We start from the raw sequence: 22,062 nt of genomic DNA on the forward strand, positions 1-22,062 counted from the left end.
AAATATTCTGCTATTCACTCTTGTTCTTTCCGCTACAAGAGGCATGGGTAAGTAACTAACTGACTTTAGACATGTTCGATCAAGTTACAGTATGATACTGTCATCTTTACTGCTGAAACAAACAGGTTCTATATGTATACCCTAAGCTATATTATCAACTTTGGCTCTTAATTTACACGAGCAATCCTAAACAGATACCTATTATTGCTTTGTGCTGTGGTGGGGACATGATGCTTCCATGCTTGCCAGTTTCATGATGACAGCCACGATTAGAGCCCATGATCTCCATAGGCTCTAGTGATCGCAATAAGTCACCAACGGAAGAAAATGAGTATGTAAAAAGAAGACACATTTAAAACTCTCGTTTATTCAATTGGTAGTAGCTATGATGCAGGTTCATTGTCTCACAGAATGATCATGCATGAGGTGTTGGTGTACAGTAAGCTGATGACTACCCCACACAGTCTCAACTGCAGAACAGCTATCATCAATTCATGGGCGCGAAACCACGAGTTTGAATTTTAATGGCTGCCCACAACGTAATAGCAATGTGAGAATTGTACTGGAGACTGTTTCTGGCTTTGGCGAGTACATGGGGACATTATTGTAGAGAAGGGAGGAAGAGTTGGATGTGTAGCAGCCCCCCAAGTTATTCGTCTCTTTCCAGCAGCAAGAGTGTTGGGGCGGGTACCTAACCATGCGTTATACGTATGTGCGCAAAGAGTGTTAGATGTGGATGCCACATGGTAGCATTTCAAAGAGCAAGGTTCATAAAGGCGTAATTAAGTCTAGAGGTAGTTGTTCTTGGATACTGGCAGCTAATCTAACGCCATACAAAGACTGCATCATCCTCTTCATGATCACCGTCCCATTCCTCATCTGATTCAGCATGGTGATCGTCCACAAAGTCTTCCATACCGTATTGTAGCTCAGTAGGCTTTTGGTTATCAAAGACGATGGAGACAGTTGTGCAGCGTCCTTGAACTACTGGTTTCTTGACCTGTGCCTCTGAGCCTGCGCCTTCAGCCTCTTCTTCAGGACCACTTGAGGTAGGACTGCCCACACTCCCTTCCTCCGGATCGGTTTCAAATTCGTCATCGTCGGTTTCCGGCTCTGCATATTTCGGGCGGCCATGAGAGCTGCGAAGTCCCCTCGAATTAGTACTGTGCCTCGAATCGGAATCAGAAACATGTGCCGCTAGACGGCTGCTTCTTCGAGATGGTCCATCTGATAGACGTTTGGGCTTCTTCTTGTTTTCCGACACTTGGGGCACCTCTTCTTCTTGTGATGGACGTAGAGAGTAATTCTTTTGTGGTGGTTCAAAAGGGCGAAGGAAGACTCTGTCCAGTTTCCGTATCCATTCATGGCGCATGTTAGCGCGGGCCTTCCAGGGTATGTCGATCATCGTTTTTACTGCAAGATGGCGCAGATTTGGCAAAGAGCCGGCGCTGTCCAGAAAAGACTCAAGGAACATTTCTGCTGTTTCGACGGTCCAATGTCGAATGTGCTCAAAATCGATAACCCGGAGACTTGACGGCCACTCTGGTTTTTGATGTGGTTGTAAAGCTTGGTCGTACAAAGGGTCGGCATCATTATTAGTCATAGAAATGGAGTCATGATGGTGGAAATAGGAAAGGTTCATGTACAACTCTTCTAGTTTAGGGCAAGCATCAGCCAAAGTGGTCAAGAAGACCAGGTCTAATGACTGGTTGTGCAGCAGATTCAGGCTGCGGAGCTGTCTGCCATGGCTGTGTAGGAACGGCGTAAACTCATCAGACTTGATCTCCCAACAGTTTATCAAAGACAGATGTGTAAGGCCTTTCGGTAAGAGGGGAAGCAACCGATCATTCATGATAGTCGACGACTCAAAAACCAAGTGCTGAAGCGATTTCAACAGGGAAATCGCTTCAGCGATGGTCTTGATGACAGCCCCATCTTCAGCGTGAAGTTCCTGTTCTCGCTCCTCAGTGACACCCTTCACCCCTAACTTATAGAGGGATGGGACCTGGAGGTTCGTGAAGCTGAGTTTGGTGAGATGAGCGAATGAAGGGTCCCGATGTATGCGGACAACATCATTCATAGTCGCCACTGGTCCCCCGAGCAGGCTTCCACTCCACTCCCAACTTTTCAGGATGGTATAGAACTGCTTGCCTTCAGTACTGATGGAATTGGGCTGTTCGGAGGTTGGTTTCAAGGCATCAAATATTTCTTGTGTGTATTGCCATCTCACTGTGCGATCCAACTGCCTGTACGGTGGATGGTCAGACGGTGTGAAGAGGACGACTTCCTTTAAACGCGGAAGCACACACAGTATCCTGGGCAGCAGAATTTGGGGCACAACATGAACATCTACATAAAGAGTCTCAATTTTGGTGCGATAGTTGAACAGGGTTTCAGAAGGTGGTCGTTCTAGCAGGGCTGCAAATCGTTTAGTCTTCCCCGTCGTTGTTAGAAGTGGCGAACGATATATGGCTGTCAAAGCAGGTTCCGAGAAAGCCTTGCAAACTGTAGCAGTTGTTATCAGCCAGTTGACGTCAAGGCTATCATGGCCAGCGATGGCTGCGTAATAGAAGACATCGGTCCAGGCACTGTAGGGCATTTGAGGGTTAGTCCAGGGTGGAATGACACCCTGTGGTATTGGCTCGGCTTCGGAGGAAACCCGGCGCTTTTTGAGAGACCTTCTTTTGTTTTTTGATGGCTGTGATCGTTTCCTTGTTTGCTGATTCCTCGGACTTGGCTCGTCCCTTCTTGAACCAAGCAAAGTACCAGACGCAGGATTATTTGGGGACGTCCGGGGGGGAGCAGTGTTTCGCGTACTACGGCGAACACTAGTACGGCGCGTTGCAGCTTCTGTTGACCTCATATTCCGAGTTCGTCGTGATCGTGAATTGGACCGAGTCCCTTCGTCTTGTTCAATCTCACTCTCGACCTCTACCTCGTCGGACGAGTGTGAGCTGCTCAAGGAAGATTCGGAATCCTCTTGTTCAGAGGATTCATTGTAGTGAGGTACCGAGTTTCGCGACCGTCTTGGACGCGTTACGGTTGGTTGATGACAAGATCGGGAGGGCAGAGGACGGTTGCGACGAGCGGAGGCATCGGGGTTGCTGGTGAGTTTGATTCGGGCCATTTCGGGGCGCCTTTTTAGAAGGATTATGTCAGCTAAAATGCAATACGACACTAGATCTAGTGTATAGGAAAGGAGAGAGAAAATGGCTGTGTGTGGCAGTCTGCGGACCGACGCGGGACGAGTGTTGATTGTACCTTCAAAGGCTTGGCCCAGCTGTATCGTGGGTTCTCTCGGTAGTTGATTGGTAATCGTCACGCCAGAGCTTTCTTTGAGTTAGGAGTTGATAAGACAATAGATACAACAAAGTGATCAGGCGTGTTGGTTTGTCTTTGTTGCGTCTTGTCAAAAGTGAAAACAAAAGAGAGCTGGGTACGGTGATGATGTAGTCGTAAGAGAGTTGGAGGGGCATAAACCATCTGGTTCCTCCGAGGACAGTTCAGCCTTGCGTTAGTGCGCTTCGGGTGGGGCTGTTTGGGTGATCACTAGCCAATCATCCAAACTAGTGGCAGAACGCGGCAAGGCTGCGAATGTAGAAAGAACAATACATTCTACTGGAGGGAATAATAAGGACAAGAAAACATCAAGCTGGAAGGCAAAAAAAGTATTTTGAACAATTTCGAATAGTTTTCGAGGTCTTTTCAGACTTGCCCAGAACTTCAAGTCATGATACCTTTGCCCATGTTGGATATTCCGGGTTGAACCTTTTGCCCAACATCGATTGGTCTCTGACTCTATACCTAGAGAAGAGTGGGATAGGAAGGACAACCACACATTTGATTTTCTTGGAACAAATACAAATCCAAATGATGAGCACTGAGCTCAAATGATTGTATAGTGGATTGGGTATACTAAACATGAGAGATAGGGCGCTGACAACAAGGCATGATGGGCCTCAGTTCTCATGATAGAGAACGGACTCGAATCGCGAAACATGGATCCATCCGCAATGGATAATGGGGAGGCTAAAGGGGGTCAGCGCACCCGCCTAGCTGCATAGGTGATAATTTCCAGCGGCCAGTTCTGTTGGTTGCAGAGCCTGTAATTCGCTGCCACTGAGAACGAATGGTCTCGCCCCGCTACAAGATGCTCCGCTACTTGCCAGGCATGTCTCGGGGCGTTTAGAAAACTTGGCTTCTGAGAAGAAGGGGAACGAAAATATTAAATCAATTTGTGGTTTATGGACTAGCTTGTCAGGTTATTTATTTTTTACATCCCAATCATTGGAGGTTGGCTTTTCTGTTACCCATAGACATGACGCCCTGGGCTAGGCTCTTACCTCTAGTCGCGATAGAATCTCCAAGACCCATGTCCCATGTCCCAGTTACTCTTTCACCTGTCAATGTCGTTGCTACCCGTCTAGGAATCTCAGCACGCGTCTTTTTGATTCCTTTCCTTGTCGCGCTCACTCGACAAAGTATCAATACTGCAAGGTTTATATAATTCTGTCCCTTCTTCAATGCGATAGAACACGCCGATGACGAGAGTGACTTTCAATTCAGCTCATAAACGCGGCGCATTTGGGACCTGTTTTCCACTGAGCAAACGCGACCAGGCAGGCAGGTTCCATCCCGCATCTCCTCCTTAAACTTATATTTACCCTCTCTATCCGTCTTCTCTTTTAACTTCCTCCTCCTCTACCCGACAAACTCATCACTGATCTGCATGGCAACAACAGTCAGCGAAAATAATGAACGTCAAATCAATCAACTATTAATCTAATTCATTGCCCTTTTATTTATTCTCAGCAAACGCAACAGCGACGGATCAGGACAGGAAAAGAAAGGACACAAGGGCCACACGCAGACTATTGCCATCTCATGCAGTGCTCTCACAATCACAATCACACCCATCATTGTCGCCTATTTCAATCAGCTGCACCATAGAGGTCCGCGGTCGCGAGCAAACTCGCCATTGAACTTCTTCCTCTCTCTTTAGAGTCCTTTTTCTTTCGCCATGACACAGACACAGAGAAAGACATACACGAGGATAGCCCCATTCACCCAACAGAGTTGGCTAGTTACGCACAACGCTAAAAAGATGGGTGGAAGCTTTTCTTCCCCCAAGAGCCATGATGATGCTGCTCCTCCTCCACAGAAGCGTCCGCGCTTGGAAACTTCTGCCAAACCGCTTGCCAACGCTTCACCCTCAGTGTCAGAAAATCGCTCGCACCTTCGTGTTGAGATTCACAAGATTTTTCACAAAGACTCTAAAAAGGTTCGACCTCTACAAGAAACGCCTCCATCTGACGACATCATCAAAACCAAGGGCAAATGTCAGATCACGGTTTCCGATGTGAGCGGTGGCTTTACCAATATCCTCTATCGCGTCAGCCAGAGTTGTGACATACTTTCCTACGAGAACCCCGCCGGCCCTCATAGGATTATTTTCATTAAGCCGCCAAAGCCATTTCTTGTTCCCGAAGAAACCATTCTAGTAAATAGGCAAGATGGGGCATCTCACGACTACTCACTCTCCTACAAACTTGATGTTGAGCTGAGTTCACTCAATGATGGCAATTGGCCGCCGCTCAACACCCAGGAACTTGGACTTTCCGCAACTCAATCCTCGCCACTAATTGATGCCGGAAAGCAGACTTGGGTGCTGCATAGTCAGTTTAACCAGGTTTTCGCAAGACAAAAGAATCCCATTAAGCTCACAACCGGATTTCACCCACAGCGACCGGAGTGCCTTACAGATTATGTCATGGATGTAGATCTGCGCTGGGCCACTGGTTTCCGGTCTATTGACAAAACTGCCAAAAATTGCATTACTGCTGTGGACCCAGACGCGGAGGAAACTTACACTAATGGACATCTCGAACCCATTCATGATGCCCAACTAAACGGCACTAGCCCTGTCGATGCCGAGGACGTCGCTAACGTCACCAGTGAGATGAGGCAAGTGAATGGAACCAACAGCATCAACGGCATCAAAGATGCAGACAATGCTCATGATCATGATATGAACGGTGTGGATGGTGTGAACGGCATAAAAAATGGGTTACCAGAGCCTCAGGGTCTCAATGGTACTCATGATACAAATGGCGTGAACAGGCATGAGCAGGTTAATGAGGAAGGCATGCCGCACGATCTATCACATGATTTGGACGAGGAATTGGAAGGTGATCAGACGCCGAACCGCCACCTCAGGAAAAGGGCCAACAACAAGCAGTACAATCTCAAAGTGTTAACTGACCAGGCACATGGTAAAGAATCCAAGCCTCGGGCCAAATCTGGGCATCTTACCCAAGTTGAGGGCCGCGTTACGTATTTGCCACCAGTCAACACAGCAGTACATTTGGACTCTTGGCGATGTCTAAACTGTGGTTGTTCAAACGAGTCTTTGGATGTATTGCGCGCTCACCTGAAGGATTACCACCCCAACTACGACTATGCGCTAGAAAATACGAGTGAAGGGCCGCTGTTCCGCGTTACTCGCATCTCTGGTCCTGCTGATTCGCCCGCGAATACGTTGCAGCTGGGTAGGCCGACAAAATCATTCAACCTGGAAGACTACAATCGAGGTGACGAATCGTGGATAACTTCTCGTTTTGGTCCAGATCACAGCGCGCCAGATGTGTTATCGCCATCAAAACCGCCGGCTGCAAAACAAGCGCCTGGCAAGACGGCTGTAAAACCTTTGCAGCCTTTCCCAACGGTACGACAAGCGGCCCCACGGCCAAAGAAGAAATTTGTTGTCCCGGACGCATCCCAGCCTCTGTTTGACCCTATCAGCAAAGCCCGCCTCAAACCTGGGGAAGAGCTGCCGAAACCTGCTATAGATAGTTCCTGGTTAATTCAGAAGCATCGCGAAGATATAGGCGAATTCTCTGATGTCTCGGCAGAGGAGAAGGAATATATCTGCAGGTGGGATGCTTTTATCCTGGAGCAAAACGTCACTTCTGGAGCATACTTTAGACGAGCTTGGCTCCAGTTCATTAAAGAGAACGCAGTGTGGCTGGCTAGTACAGAACATCGAATGAGGGAGTTTGGCAAACACATGTGTGTTTTAATGGCTCGTGATATTCTGGAGGATGAGAACATCGATAATGCTGAGAAACTGATTGAGGAGGCGAGAGCTCAGTTGAAGTCTGGTGGCGGCGGCGATGAGCAGACGAACGATACTAAGACGGCTGACAACGCATTGAGGCAGTCACCTCGAGCTTCACAGATCACGAAAGGCGCGAATGGGTGTACAATATGTAAACTCCCTGTTCTTGGCCCCTCTCTCCTGATCTGCTCAAACAAGGTAACGCTCACGCTATTGTAAGGCGGAAGCTTTGCTAACTTCTTTTACAGAAATGCCCAAACCGACTTTACCATGCTAGCTGCATTGAAAAGTCAGCTACTACTCCAGTGACCCGTCCCAAGTGGCTTTGCAGCGAATGCAGCAAGCCTGAAGGATCCTCTTAGAGTGGGGTGTCCTCGCCCTTGCCGGGTCAGAGTTCTCGAGGAGTCGTTCCCGACTACTTGAAGAAGCGTGCCTTACGAAGCAATGCTGGCTTGCAGGGTACAGAGTCCTCGCATCTAATGACTACGCAACGGAGGATGAAGAGGCAAGCTGTAGAAACAAATATTACGGAGCCTCTTAAGAAGCGTGGCGCGAGTGAATCAACAGTCAAAAGCCGAGAAACAAAGCTCGATCGGCGAAGACTGTGACTGCAGCCTTGATGATGAATTAAAAAGAAAGAAGGCCCTCAGATCAGATTTCGAGAGGGACTGTATTGGAGATGTTATGAGAAGAAGAGGGTATTGGGTTGTTTTACTTCATAGGCACTCATACATACATGTTGTTCTGGACTGGAAATTAAGAAGGCATGCCAGGAGTCAATTGTTTAGTGGTTTGGGTGGAGGGGTTTTCTGATGATGAATTTTTCTGGGAGGTTGCAGAATCCATATACCTGAATCAGCATAAAGTATGGGGGTTTGCGTTTTACAAAATACATTACTCTAATTCCATTGATGGAAAGTATATGATCGTTTGTGATACAGTCCTGAAGTAGGTGATGTGGAGGCACCAGGGTATCAGGAAACTTGACCGCTAGAAGCATATGAGACGAAATTAGTAGGTCGCTTTATGCCCCTTAGGCTATAGTTATTAGACTACTATTTTTATATCCTAAGACTTAGGAGGCTATTTATCTTTGCTACACATTAGGGAGGTTCGTGACCATGCCTGCTTACACAGTGTTGGAAGACATGAACCGTATTGCTAACCGTCCATAAAGGAGTGGGAACGGTCCGCTGTTTCCGGGCGAGTTGGTTGGTGACATTCATACAGATGCCGATTTTGGCGGCTTTCAAGGTCATGCCAGCAAATGTCATGACTCTGCTACACGCCATAACAGACAGATAGACTGAATGAAACTACTCTCATAATACGGAGCTCTAGCCGTATACTCTTCCGGCGATCAGATATTCTGGACAAGTGCGTTGACTGTTGCTCGAATTTTCAAAATATCAAATCGAGTGGTATCTCAATGAGAGCGGTGATAGGGATGATTAGTCGTGGTCAATACCAGTCACAGGACTATTCATCCAATGCCAGATTATTGGAGTCTCAGTATCAACAGAGTAACTTTCAGTCTTTGAATACTGAATGCTGATTTGGGTCGATATATATCTGTACGGTCGGAGTTGCAGGCATGTGTTGGTGTGAGAGAGGGGTGATCACAATATTTTATACGCGCTCGGGACTTGGACTTTTTTGCTTGGCAAAGGGCGGATCCCATATTAAAGGCTAGAGGTCACTGTGAAGAAACACAAATTGTTTTCAGATAGTAGCTGTGTGGCCAGCATATGACTCATTTGTACATAGCATTATTCACGATCGATAGGCGGCACCTGAAATAATGCATAATTATATTCTCGAGCCACATGTGCAATCCCCCTTATCGAGGCCATTAAACTCTAGTTTAAGGCTTTTGGGGAATAACTTCTGTGATCTGTAATATCATGTGCGCTTGCAGAAATAAAGTACGTCGGTTTGCAAGGTGCTACTCAGGCAGCACTCCAGAGAGCAGCTGCAGATGGGGAATGAATGTCAACCGCAGATACAAGGGACTTAGTTACTTAACACATGGTGCTGCTACTTTATTTCATAGAGTATTGGTTGCTCGTCTCTTTCCATGGCCATGTTGGTAAGACCAGAGTTTCACATGCGTCTCCTCTTTGACCAAGCGAAGGACTCCTTCATCTATCAGCAGTCCTCCTCTCTAATACTTCAAGGCCGAGCTATACATAAAGAGATTGTTGTCAAAGACCATACATAAACTCGGATTGAGCGCTCAAGATATTGTCTAGTAACGGAATGTTCCTCTCTGCAAATGTAATCGTCACATGTAGTGGTGGGGCTAGCTATTGGACGCAAACTGACTACCAAACCTCATGATATCGACCATGTCAAGAACGGTTTCACCGCGTCAATTATGGCTGGCTATTGAATAGATAGCGATGCTGCTAATTACATTTCAGAGATGGAAAATGCACTATGTAACATGCAGGATAGTCGCACAACAATTGATGACTGGTCGGCCCTAGCGCGTAGTTGTCAGTGTCACAGATGTAGCCATTCTTCTCATGGCTCGCATCAGTCTTGATAAACTACGCCAACACTAACGCAGGAACAATTCAGCTTAAATATATCGGGTACAGTAGACTGTGCTGTTTCTGTATGACGGAACGATCAATTACTCATGGGTGTCTGGGACTCAAAAGGCTGGGCCTAATGGAACAACTCAGGACGGTCGCTCATCGAAAAACCGAGTCACCCAAATGACTAATTCAACAGAAAGAAAAATGTTATAAGTGTTGCTTTTATTGAGAACTCGCCATGTGTCTGACGGTGATGGCTGGTGTATGGATGATGCCTCCATCATGGCTGACCGGATAATATTAATTGTCTGACCTGGCCGCAAAAAATCGGCAAAAAGATTGTTTGGTCATTTTTTAAACCTGATTCCTTTCATGTCCATACCAACTTGATCATTTGAAGATGCGTGGATAATTTCATCATGGCTGCCTCTCTATTTGCGTTCCATGAGGCTTTTATTGCTATGGAGCAAAGAGACGGAAACACGACACATGAGATATGGGTATCAACACAAAACATCAAGATTCTGAAATATAGAACAAGGTCTCGTCAAGTTTGAGAAAAGTCTTTGAGCAAAACTTTGGTACAATCTTGTCGTGGATATAGGTATCATGGCAGCCCAACGTGGCCAAGCATGAACACATGGATCCCTGCATACCTACCTATGTAGCTCAGCACTTGACACATTCAGGTCGCACTAGGACTGTGACAGGTCTTCTTGCAAACGAATTATAATCACGATTCAGAAAAGACTACCGAGTATGCATTTTGCATCCAAGTCATCTGCTCAGCCACCCATGACAAATCGCTAAAGATCACAAGACTCAAGTCAAGGGCGCCCAACGATGTCCACCCCTGCAGGGTTCGTCTCATAGAAGCTCCTGAAGATGGGAACAATACGTTGATAGGAAAACAGCCAGTTCCATCTTTTCTTTCTCCAGAGCGCCTCTGACAAATTTCCGAATGTTAATGTCAGATGCCGAATCTCCAGAGTTTAGGTCAGGACCACATCAAGCCCAGACCCATCCAATGTCCTAGGTCGGGAAGTCTATTGGTAAGCTGATCCATAATAAAAGTGCTGAAACAGGAGCCGCTAGAGCCGTTCAAGATTAGAAAATGAAACATATTGAATTGACACTAACCAGATATCTTGGGCCTATTAACCAAAGGAGACGACGGCGACTGAAGAAAACGACCCGGTCACTCTCTGCGGGAATTGAGCAGTCAGAGATTCCCACAACGGTGAATCCAGCGTGACTACATGAGAGTGAACATTTGGGCATAATAAAAAGATGATTGGACAGAGATGTCAAAAGTAAACGAGGTGGTGACAAGAAAAAAGAAGGTACAGACCTTGACTGTGACACAAAATAATATCAGCCAAGATCTTGAGGCCAGATAGAAATCCACTTATGATACACAGTTAGACTACACTATTACGTGTCTTTTCACAACAACACATGGGAAATAGTAATATCGTCCGAAATTTTCCTTCAAAATGCTAAGGATGCATACTCAAATGACTGTAAGTCTAGTGCATATGACCAAAGGTAGTGGAAAATACGAGATCCCGTCAAGGTTCTGTCATTCTACGACGGTGCCTCAGCTCTCTAGGTTCAGAGTTTCTTGATTCAGTGATACAGGCCCTCATTTTGTTTTTGGAGGCCTACTTGAATAGCAATTAAGCATCCAATCAGAAGTGGTGTCTATGTGTTTTGTCAATAATACCGCGGATGATGGCGAAGTAATGTTTGAAGCTTTCGAAACATGCCAGGATGAAGTTTGAAATAGCAGTTCCCAAGAAGTTGAAAGAAATTAAGACTTCACCTAACTTTTATATCAGAAGCTTGTAATTATTACTGGGGTGCACTGAGTGTTAGGAGTAGTAGCAGACGTACTATTCTATGTCCCAGAATTTCGCTACTTGAAAATTATCCTTGTTACATTGAGAGTGAAGCCATGGTCCAAGGAGTCGAGGAGATGTTTTTAAAACGCAGGACAACTCTGATCTATTGAGAAGACAACTTGGTAACTAATTTACAAGGATAATATTTATACGAGAAGGGGAAAATGGTCAAAACATTATACGACACAACCCTAATTTGATCCAAGATACACACGGCCCTCTTAGCAATAACTCTTGGTAGTGGCCTTGGTAATGACTCCAGCTCGAATCAGATCGATGTAACTCCAGTAATCTCTCTGAGTTCCTTGACCGTCAACGGGAGTATTGGAGTAAGAGACAGCTGTCCAAAAGGCACCTCCAGCGACGTACTTTTGCCAAGCATACCGTTGAGTATCAAAGATAGTCTTGCGGTTGGGTACAGACAAAGTGTTGTTGTACATGGTTTGTAAAGACCATTCTCCGACAAACACAGGAAACTTTGTTTCCTCAGCAAGGTACTTTGCCTGTCCGCACACAGCGGGTGCGACAAACTGAGAATAAGTTCCTGACGCTGCGAAATAGTAGACGTGTGAGTCAATCACAAGGTTGCGCTTCTTATCGAAAAGAGGAGACCAGAAGGAAGCACCCTTGAAGTTGTCCTGCAGCATGACCGGAATACGCTTATCAACAGCCTCGACACGTTTGAACACGCCGTTCATATAGGTGATGACCCAGTTAGTAGCCTTATCAGATAGGCCAGCCGCTGATCCAAATCCTGCTAGGTTGTCACTGACTTCATTCAGGGGCGCGATGGTAAAGGCGTTCTTGTGTCCACTTGACTTGACAAAGTTGAGGACTTGGTCAACAGCCTTAAGACTATAAGCAAGGTTCGTGGCGTTATAGAACCAGCCATTATGGCCAAAGGCTTCGCCGATATCGAGACTGTTGGTACCGCCGGGCAGGGAATGAAGGCCGATGATGATATGCATGTTGTACTTGGTGATGGCATATTCAGTAATCTTGCGCAGATGTAGCTGCTGGTTGCCATGGTAGAAAGCAGATCCGGGCACCTTGACCCAGGCAGCATATGTGGTGGTGATGCGGAGAGTGTTGACCCCGACCTTGGCAAGAGTATCGATAGTGGATTGGTTCAAGAAAGAGGCATAACGGGCCTCCAAGACAGGACCGCATTGCTTGCCGAGGGCTTGGCAAAAGCTCCATTCATCAGGCGTGTTGGCAGCTTTAGTACCAAAAGAACTCCACCAAATAGGGTCATGGGTCCTTTCCTTTGCCAGCCAAGCACCCAAGTTTACACCATTGGACTTGAAGGTTTTCCAGTTGATGAACTTGCCGTCCTCACATCCTTTCGGGAAAGAGATGTCATGATTGTGTCGTGTGTCATGGGGCTTGACATGAGGTACGCTGAAGGGGCATTGCTTTTGGTACTTGGCAGTCTTTCCGTGTTGAGGAGCAGTGGTTGCAACCGTGAGTCCAAGCGAGCTTAGGACGCCGCTGGCTTGCACCTTGACACTTCGTGCTTCAAGATTTTCACCTGGGGCAGCCGAAGCAGGGAGCAGTAGTGCTGCACAGAGGCCAAGAGAAAGACGCATAGTGAGAGATTGACGAAATGATGATCTAACTTGTGAATTGTTTAATGTCGGCTGCTGATGTCGAGAGACCTACAAGGCGACACAGCGACCATTTAATACTATACACATATCGATTACTTTGTGCAATTTCGAGATAATCTGGATTTTTGCTCATCACGATAGTTTAGCTACTATCTTGTACTTCAATCAATAGTTTGGGAGCTTTGACAATCCAGACCCGATCGAAGCGGCCAATTCCATACGAGGTCTGCGTATCGTGATACTGACCATGATGGAGGTTCATTCATTTGAGCTTCAAAGATCTTGAGCAATATTAATCGAAACGCCGCTGTAAACGGGCGTACTATCCAAATGAAGATTAGGGTGCACATCGAAGATATTGTTAGCGACCAAGATTAGCTTCTCAGGGGTATCTGTCGCTGACATATCGTCATTTACGCCAGTAGTTTGACAGGCTGTTTTCGGGCTATTGGATGCACGGATAGTTCTTGGGGATCGAGAACCTTGCTTCAATCGTTTCAATGAACCATCTCAACGTTGGATATCCGCTAGAGAATCCGGCAAGTGGGACATGAGGCTTTTCGATGCCTGGAAATGCCGTGCTCGGAATTCCCGAGTTACGACTCCAAATACAGTTCTCCGATCCTCTGGCAGGCTCTGTCCGTGTTCCTGCATTAGACCGGCCCGATGCTGCTCGGTCCCCGTTAATATAACTAATTACAAAGGCCGCAGCAAGATCCTGACTAGGCTATGCCAGGTACTCGGGAATCTAGACAACTCTCCAATGTGGTGTGATGCTCCGCTCGTTGCGATGACTGATCAACAGAGCTCTGCACGGATACATCGGACATTGTCAGAACAGAACTAATTCCTCTTCACTATGTTTTGAGCGTCACAGTAGACGAGTTTGTCCGTGAACTGTAATGCTGTTTGGAACCGTCTGAAGCATGCCGGGCGTCTGGTGCTATGCCGCGTGGGTGTGATATCGTTTTGTTCACTAATTTTCTATGGTGGGAAGTTGTAAGCCTTGTCGAGATGGGCTAACTGGTAAAGACCCGATATTATATGGAAAAAGATTGCAGAGCGACTAAATAGGTGCCTTGGTGAGGCACTAATGCACTATCAAACACCTTGTTCTTTTACTCAGTAAGTCTGTTGAACAAATATTTGTACTCAAAGTAATAGTCACACACTGTAACTAGCGAAGACATGGCGATGACGGATGCAACGCCGGAGATCTACACAGGCATGGAGCACTCGGCCTCCCAGCAGCCCTTTTAATTGCAATTACCTAAGTATTAGCATTAACTAATAGCGCCGTTTATTTGAAGTGTTACGAGATAACCGAATTTTAAGCATCAGCGCTTCATTCGTCTTTCCGTCATCGACAACGATGCCCCGAGCTTGGAACGACTTGGGCCTAGCTACTACCCCATGGTCTGGAGTGGCAGAAACCACCATTTAGTTCTATCAGAATAATGCAAACATGTTCCGAAATCCTATTACCATATGAAATTGCGGCTCTATGAGAAAAAAAGCACTTACAAGTAAAAGTACATGATACAGCTACCTTACTGATTGAGTCCTATCTGGCATCGTCCACAGCACAGCATAACCCGACGTGCAATGGAGCAAGATAATGCGAGGCATGCATTCAAGTGTTGTGTCATGTTGAAGAGTTAATGTCCGCTAGATGTTTTCGGTTATGGCGTATCCCAATATAAACAACTTGGAGTTTTCATGCATAATATATAAACCTCCTTATGAAGCCTAACGTTTGATATTCATTCTACAACCATACTATAGACGCACTTTTCAAAGCTCAAGGAGCATGGTATTCGTCCTGATTGAACCACCGAGTGGCTCTCAGGTAATCAAGATAATATAAAAAACGCCTAGTCACCAACCCGGTTTCCATCAATGGTACATATCTGACAACCTATTCTGGACTGCCAGCTAATTAAAATCTGCTCTTGCCTTCTCTTTTCTTCGCATTAAGTTCCGCCTCTGTCTTTTGCCTCTTTCGGCTCTCCTGGGCAATCATATCGCTTAGGTCATCATCGTATGACCACTTGGCACCGACGCCCTCTTCCTTTCTGCCCTCATCAAACTTGCGCCGCAAATCATCCTTGCTGATGCCGTCGTTGCTCTGTAGGGAGTCAAGATCGAGGGCAACGTCAATATCACCGGGCTTCTTGCGCTTGCGTGTATCGTCTTCAGCACCAAGCACTGGCACACCAGCTTGCTGAGCTGCTTGAGCCTGCTTAAGATCATATACCCTGTCACTGCCAAAGAAACCTTCGGCACGCACTTGACGCTCTGGCAAGATGGTGTAGGCGGATCGAGGCGCGCTTGACTCTTCCGTCTCGTAACCGCGACGCTCCTTTCGTAGATCCATCTCACCATCAATAGCTGTCTCGACACCTTGTCCGTAGTCGGCCTGCACTGTGCTGGCGTAACCGCCAGGGGTTTCAAGGCCGGTAGACGTTTCAGTTCCACCGGGAACATCTTCCTCTTCCTCCTCTTCCTCATCGTCTGACTCTTCCTCCTCCTCTTCTTCTGACTCCTCCTCACGAGGCTGCAACTCGCCCCACAGGTTCTTCTCGACAGGTTCACCAGCTCCCGTCAAGATTTGCGCTGCCCCTTGACCTGGTGCGCCTGACGCTGAGAGACCAAAGACATCACCGCCAAACAAAGGTCTGTTGAACTCGTCAACAGGGGGCTTGCCCCAGCCACCAGGGTGGAAACCCCATGAGCCTCCAGCGGGTGGTGGCGCATTTAGACCGGGGATCTTAAGAGTAGGGTAGGATGGGGGAGGCCCGAATCGTTGTTGGTTGATGAGCCATGGTGGCGGTGCGCCAGGGGGCATTCCAAGAGCTTCCTTAGTGGCCTCGGTGAGATCGCCTGGTCGAAAATGTTGATAGTCAACCTCGGACTCCTTTCCTTCGTAATAAACCTCGCCAAATCGGGTAAGCTCGGGCTTGGTTTGGAAACGGAAGAACGCATCGTAGAGTTTTTGGTAGTCGATATCTAGCTTGCCCATCTTGGGGGCAACACGCTCGCGCTGCTTCTGCTTCAATGACTGTTCTGCTTGCTTGTCGAGAACTGCGTCGCGCATCTCCGTGATACCGGTTTCCGCGATAAACTGTGGAAGGCGGAAAGGCGGCTTCTCGATACCTCTCTTTGAAGATAGGTACTCTCGCTTCAGGGACCAATGTGTCGGAACTGGCACAACGTTGCGCTGAGCCTTGATCTGCACAAGCAATCGAGGATCTGACGATGAGACGTCTTGCCACTCCACTACTTCAGGAATCTTGACGAGAGCCTTGAGCTCTGCGATAGAAAGCTTGGTGAGCTGCTTCTTCTTCTTCTTTGATAGCTTAGGTTGGCTCTCTTCGTCCTCGTCAGGGATTTCGTCGTCGTCGGCGTAGAATACTGTTCCCGTATTTCCAGCGTTGGCTTCTTTGGCAATCTCGTCCTCTTCCATCGACGCGCCGAATTTGTTGAAGATGTCCTTGTACATTGCATATGCAGGATCCTCTGCCAGATCATCTGCATCGAGCGCGGAGTCAGCAGGAGCGGCATCCTCGGCGTTAGACTCCTTTTTCACTTCGAGGTCCGTCGTCGTAGATTCGGGCGCGGCATCGGTTTCTTCGGATTTGATGGCCTCAGTAGGTTCTTCGGTCTTGACAGTTGAAGTCTGCGGCGCGTCAATACGTGGAGTCGCCATTAAAAAGGGATAGCTAGGACATACCTCTGCTTGGGATTTCTTTTGCTCCTTCTTCTTAGCCCTTCGCATCTGGTTCTTGGTCATCTTTGGGGCCGCCATGGCGAATCCGAAGCTGGCGACGGTGGCGTCGCGACGAGGTAATGTCTTTTATTTGCTGCAGGATTCGAGATTTGTGTTGTGAGCTGGAAGACAGCGTAAAGACCGGCGAGCGCAAGTATGTACTGTTTGGGGTCCCTGCTCATGCCCAGATGACAGATTGAGCTCAAAAGGACGTGTAGAAAAGAGTCTTGTTAGGTGAGCTGAAGCAAATGCACGTTTGGATGCGCTAACTAAGAGATTGGTTTGGCCGTCACGAGTGGAGTCTTGCTCCGTCCAAAAGTCTCCAAAGCTTATCGTAACTTGTCTAGCAAAAATTGGACGCGGCTCCGCGGCTCATGGCGTCTAGTAAGCGTTATCAGCTTATCGTACGCGGCTGTCGGACTAACCACGGATGACGACAAAGCGGCCGATTGATCGCTGTAAGCCACGTAATGTCAGTTACGGACTTATTACAGAAGGTTCCAAGGGAAGACCCCCTGTAAACCCCCGTGTGCAATCTAATGTATCTGGCATCCAATCGTCTCGTCGTCCTATTGGCGCCCCTTGATTTAATTATAGGCGGTACCTTGCTCATCCCACTTGGACCATTCCCTCTTTGACGTGAACGCCATCCACCAGCAGCTACAGTAACTTAATTGTAACTTGGCACCATCTTTTTTTTCTGGTCAGCTTCATCTTTCGTTCTGATCAATCTGGACTCGCTCTTCTGCAGAGTCGCATCATAGTTGGATCACCTGTTACCGTCTCCTCCGCTTTCGGTTCCAACATCTATTCGTTTTCATCGCTTCCCCGAACCCCGGCGTCGTCATTCTAGAGCTCCTTCGATCTGGTGTCTTGGCCTACAGAAGGACACTAATTATACTTGAGATAGCACATTACGACTCAACCCTTCATCAGCTATGCTATGACCAAAAGCTCTCTTCAACGCGATTGAACTATATTATCCTCGACAATTGTCTCGTCTTTTCTCACTCGTTATTCGAGCCGATCATACAACCTTATCTGGCCGTTGCGCCGTTAAACGTCGCCGCTTGCTTCTCTCCCTGCTTATTACTACCTTGTGATGGAAAAGTTCCCCGACTTCGTCGACACGCCCTTGGGCGAGTCACCCGCGGACAGCCCTTCAAACACTCCTGGCTGGGCAAACGGCGCTCCCCCTCGTCCCTCCGATCGATGGCTACCAGTCTCGAAGCAAGATAACTGGTCAGCGGCATCTCGAGGCCACAATCGGCAGAAGAGTCTCACTGATGCCATTCGCACAATAAGAGGTCGCAATGGCAGTGTCAGCCAGAATGCCCACGAGATTGCCGACGCTCTGCGTGCTCCCGTCTCCCCAAAGCTCATTGTACGCTCAATCTACCGAGTCCCAAGTAAAGAGTACTGAGTACAAGTGCTGACCTGATGCTGCGCTACACAGATTCTGTGCCTTATGTGGTACGCCTCATCTGCGCTCACAAACACCTCGTCCAAGTCCATTTTAATAGCTTTTGACAAGCCTGCTACCTTGACGCTTGTTCAATTCGCCTTTGTGTCCTCGTTATGTATGTTCATGGCATGGCTGGCGACCATTTTCCCCGTCTTGCGCACAAAGGTTACAGCTCTCAAGTACCCGATTCGAAAGCCGACCCGGGATGTTCTCAGAACCACTCTTCCTCTTGCAGCGTTTCAGATCGGAGGTCACCTCCTCAGTTCAACAGCCACATCCAAGATTCCCGTATCACTTGTCCACACCATCAAGGGTCTCTCACCCCTCTTTACCGTCCTCGCTTATAGATTCGTGTACGACATCCGATACCCAAAGACCACTTACCTGTCTCTGATTCCTCTAACATTCGGTGTCATGTTGGCTTGCTCGGGTAAGACGACATACGGCGGAGAGCTTATTGGTGTTATCCAAGCTCTTCTAGCAACTATCATCTTCGTTACCCAGAACATCTTCTCCAAGAAGCTATTCAATGAGGCCGCCAAAGCTGAAGCTGAGTCACCGTACTCAGTGTCGAAAAAGCTAGATAAGCTCAACCTGCTATGTTACTCTTCCGGCATGGCCTTTCTTCTCACGTTGCCTATCTGGCTATGGTCTGAGGGGTTCGCTCTCCTCCTGAACGTCTATCATGAGGGCTCAATCGATCTGAATGAGCAACCGAATTCAATGGATCATGGACGACTCACACTTGAGTTCATCTTCAACGGTGTCTTTCATTTCGGTCAGAACATCCTCGCCTTTATCCTGCTCTCTATGGTTTCGCCTGTTACGTACTCGGTTGCCAGTCTTATCAAGCGTGTGTTCGTCATTGTTCTGGCTCTGGTGTGGTTCAGAAGTCCTACAACACCGCTTCAGGGAGTAGGCATAGCCCTCACCTTCTTGGGTCTGTACTTGTACGATCGAACCAAATCGAGCAACAAGGCCGATCAAAAAGCCCAATCAATGCAGGTCAAGAGATCATCATTGCTCCCTACCAACAACGGCGGATTGCGGCCTACACCCATCACGGAGTCTCCTCAAAGCACCGAACATAAGCCTTACCCTTACCACGAGGGCTACTTTGGTCGCCCAACGGCAGCGGAAGATTCCAAAAAGAGTGACGATAGCAGTGCCCGAAGCCGGACTCCAGGCACTGGCAACGGCTGGCTTCCTCCTGGTACCAAACAGGAAGATACATGGCAGCCTGGTGATCGAGTCGCTGGTGTCGCAAGATAATTTCCGCTAGTGCGTATTGATTTGTTTCTTCAACAGGGTTGGTGTTTCGAAATTTCGCAAGGAAAAAGAATGATATAGAGTTTCTCAAGCAACGGTGTTGTTTGTTTTCAAACTGGATAAAATGTTTGGATTCCTGTATGACCTACCATGGGCTGGCGTTTTAGTGATACGAAAGATACAACGGCAGTTGTAGACATCTCTGGAGGTGCTGGACACGATGTACCATTATGTGCGACATGGAATGATATTATTGGATTTCTTGGATAGACGAGTTGATGACAAGCAGCCAGCCCGGACAATGTATTAATGAATAGTATAAGGTTTGCGCAATGTTTAGGCGCTGCAGCATTCTATCATGCTTGGGGTACTATTAATCTATCAGCCATTCTTCAACCTCCACTCCTATGCTTCTTCCTATTCCACGTATCACTTCCCAGGCAACATTGATCCTCCATTTGCCTCCTCTATCCATCACATCCCCGGCGCCTCCCACCCGCGTGAGCAATCTCAAGCTAGCAAGCGTTGATATGGCCATAGCTACATCCGCATCAAGTCCTGCTGCACCAACGGTGGTACCATCTGCCCACTCGGATCGCACGGCAGCGAAGATGGCCATCATGCGTTCGAGGACAAAAGCATGTGCACCAAGCAGCTTGCGAGCAATCTTTCGGTGTTTTGAACGGGTAGGCCCTCGAGCAGCGCCACCTCCCCGGCGACGTTTACGGCTGTGATTATAGGTTGAGAATAGCGTCAGATCATGACGAGTTGCGTTATGGGAGGCGAGGTAAGCTGATAGGAGAATAAGACGAGCGGTCGTGGGAAGAAGATTTGTCAGATCGGCCGCGGAGGCTGTGGGTTTTGTAGATGCGGTTTCGACAGGCTTATTCTTTGGTCGAACAGAGACGATGCTCGGGTTGAGCAAAGACTCGTCTTGGAAATGTACTCTGCCTGCGATGAGCAGCTTCGAGAACTCTTTCGGTAAATGCGTTCCGGCTAAAATTGGGGCTGTGAAGCGCGGCCAAAGTGCGTGGCAGCTATGTTTAAATGAAGGTAATGTTCGGGAGGCGGATTTCGTAAGGGAGTCGTATACAGCGGCACAGAAGCGAGTCCAGAGATCATCAGTTTCTTGTTGCGTGCATGTGGCAATGGGTTTTGGTGGCGCAAGGGATAGGATGCGGACGAATTCTTTCTTCTCGTACGGCGGGAACAGAAGATGAGCTGAGGAGGGTGATCGTAGGAAACCGGCCGGTGGGGATGTGACGATGAAGACGCATGTGAGAGAGGGAATCTGAATACATAGGTTAGCTTTGCGCCGAAGCGTTCAGTACCATGAACTTACAATTTCTGATAGTCTCGCAAGACCAGGCAGTAATGTAGGAGGCGCATCTCTCTGTCGATCAATCGCATCTAGTACCAACACGAAACGCCATCGAGGATCCCTTTTAGGATACTGGATCATCTTGACCAGCTCGACCGTCAACTGCGCCAACGTTTCGCATCGTCGTGGAATTTCCTCCCATTGCAGCGCCTCAGCCACTTGTCCGACTATACTCTCGAACAGATGTCGTCCTGTGATACATTGTACAGAATTGACCACTGCGGCCTGTAGTCCACCGAAGGAGGCATCGTTGTTTATATTTGTGGCAAGGTCGGAGACGAGTTGAGAAACGATGGCGGATTTTCCTGTTGCTGTCGCACCGTGGACCACTAGATTTCGGCAAGGAGCTGCATCTGGCTATGAGGAGGGTCAGCAATGATATTTTTTGGATTATATAAAGTGACCAGTTAGTAAACATACATGTAATAGCGTTGCTAGGGTTCGAATCTGATGCTCTCTACAGGGATATGATTGGATTAACGGTGTCAGAATGACTTCGTCTGGAAGACCGAAAAGAGGCGCCATCTCTATCTTCTGTGGTCAAGCAGTGCTGCTGTTTGGTAGAAATTATTCAAAGTTGAAGTTGATAAACTATTTCGAGTTACTACTCAGGAGACGCGTTTGGCGCGTTGCACGCCTCAGGGTGTCAGAAAAACTGACCGCTGGAAGCATAAGAGACGAAATCAGTGGATCACTTTATGCCCCTTAAGCTATAGCTCTTAGACTATTTATTTTTATACCCTACGGCTTAGGAGGCCATTCTTTTCTGCTACCCAGTAGGCAGGCACGGTCCAATGTACATCACTCGGGAAATTGTCGGCCGAGTAGCTCACAGCAACAGACAGAACTATGTCAAATCGTTACACGCACATCAGGGTACCAGAAAAGTTGGCCGCTGGAAGCACAAGAGACGAAATTAGCAGGTCACTTTATGCTCCTTAGGCTATAGACCTTAGACTACTTATTTTTATACCCTAAGACTTAGGAGGCTAAGTTTTTTGCTA

The 22,062-nt window shown here is 47.7% G+C and overlaps 6 protein-coding genes across 6 annotated transcripts; 2 read left to right on the plus strand and 4 right to left on the minus strand.

Annotated features, from left to right (window-relative positions):
• Positions 1-823: 823 nt before the first annotated feature.
• Positions 824-3,127, minus strand: FSST1_007300 (uncharacterized protein; the record flags this gene model as incomplete). The annotated part of the gene is made up of 1 exon (XM_083224069.1): positions 824-3,127. One exon carries the CDS (start codon positions 3,125-3,127, stop codon positions 824-826), a length of 2,304 nt encoding a protein of 767 aa, XP_083083261.1.
• Positions 3,128-5,020: 1,893 nt separating this feature from the next.
• On the plus strand, positions 5,021-7,479 carry FSST1_007301 (uncharacterized protein; the record flags this gene model as incomplete). Its single annotated transcript, XM_083224070.1, has 2 exons — positions 5,021-7,315; positions 7,366-7,479. The coding sequence occupies 2 exons, from the start codon at positions 5,021-5,023 to the stop codon at positions 7,477-7,479; spliced, it is 2,409 nt and encodes an 802-aa protein (XP_083083262.1).
• A 4,306-nt stretch (positions 7,480-11,785) lies between these two features.
• On the minus strand, positions 11,786-13,153 carry FSST1_007302 (glycoside hydrolase superfamily; the record flags this gene model as incomplete). The annotated part of the gene is made up of 1 exon (XM_083224071.1): positions 11,786-13,153. The coding sequence occupies one exon, from the start codon at positions 13,151-13,153 to the stop codon at positions 11,786-11,788; it is 1,368 nt and encodes a 455-aa protein (XP_083083263.1).
• Positions 13,154-15,113: 1,960 nt separating this feature from the next.
• Positions 15,114-16,982, minus strand: FSST1_007303 (U2 snRNP complex subunit CUS1; the record flags this gene model as incomplete). The annotated part of the gene is made up of 2 exons (XM_083224073.1): positions 15,114-16,853; positions 16,908-16,982. 2 exons carry the CDS (start codon positions 16,980-16,982, stop codon positions 15,114-15,116), a joined length of 1,815 nt encoding a protein of 604 aa, XP_083083264.1.
• A 1,063-nt stretch (positions 16,983-18,045) lies between these two features.
• On the plus strand, positions 18,046-19,680 carry FSST1_007304 (triose-phosphate transporter family-domain-containing protein; the record flags this gene model as incomplete). Its single annotated transcript, XM_083224074.1, has 2 exons — positions 18,046-18,327; positions 18,400-19,680. 2 exons carry the CDS (start codon positions 18,046-18,048, stop codon positions 19,678-19,680), a joined length of 1,563 nt encoding a protein of 520 aa, XP_083083265.1.
• Positions 19,681-20,050: 370 nt separating this feature from the next.
• FSST1_007305 (origin of replication complex subunit 5 family protein) lies at positions 20,051-21,583 on the minus strand (the record flags this gene model as incomplete). Its single annotated transcript, XM_083224075.1, has 3 exons — positions 20,051-20,968; positions 21,020-21,415; positions 21,479-21,583. 3 exons carry the CDS (start codon positions 21,581-21,583, stop codon positions 20,051-20,053), a joined length of 1,419 nt encoding a protein of 472 aa, XP_083083266.1.
• Positions 21,584-22,062: the final 479 nt, after the last annotated feature.

The sequence above is a fragment of the Fusarium sambucinum genome, chromosome II, assembly GCF_050947815.1.
Source record: "Fusarium sambucinum isolate potato_lamoka chromosome II, whole genome shotgun sequence".
Classification (NCBI taxonomy): domain Eukaryota; kingdom Fungi; phylum Ascomycota; class Sordariomycetes; order Hypocreales; family Nectriaceae; genus Fusarium; species Fusarium sambucinum.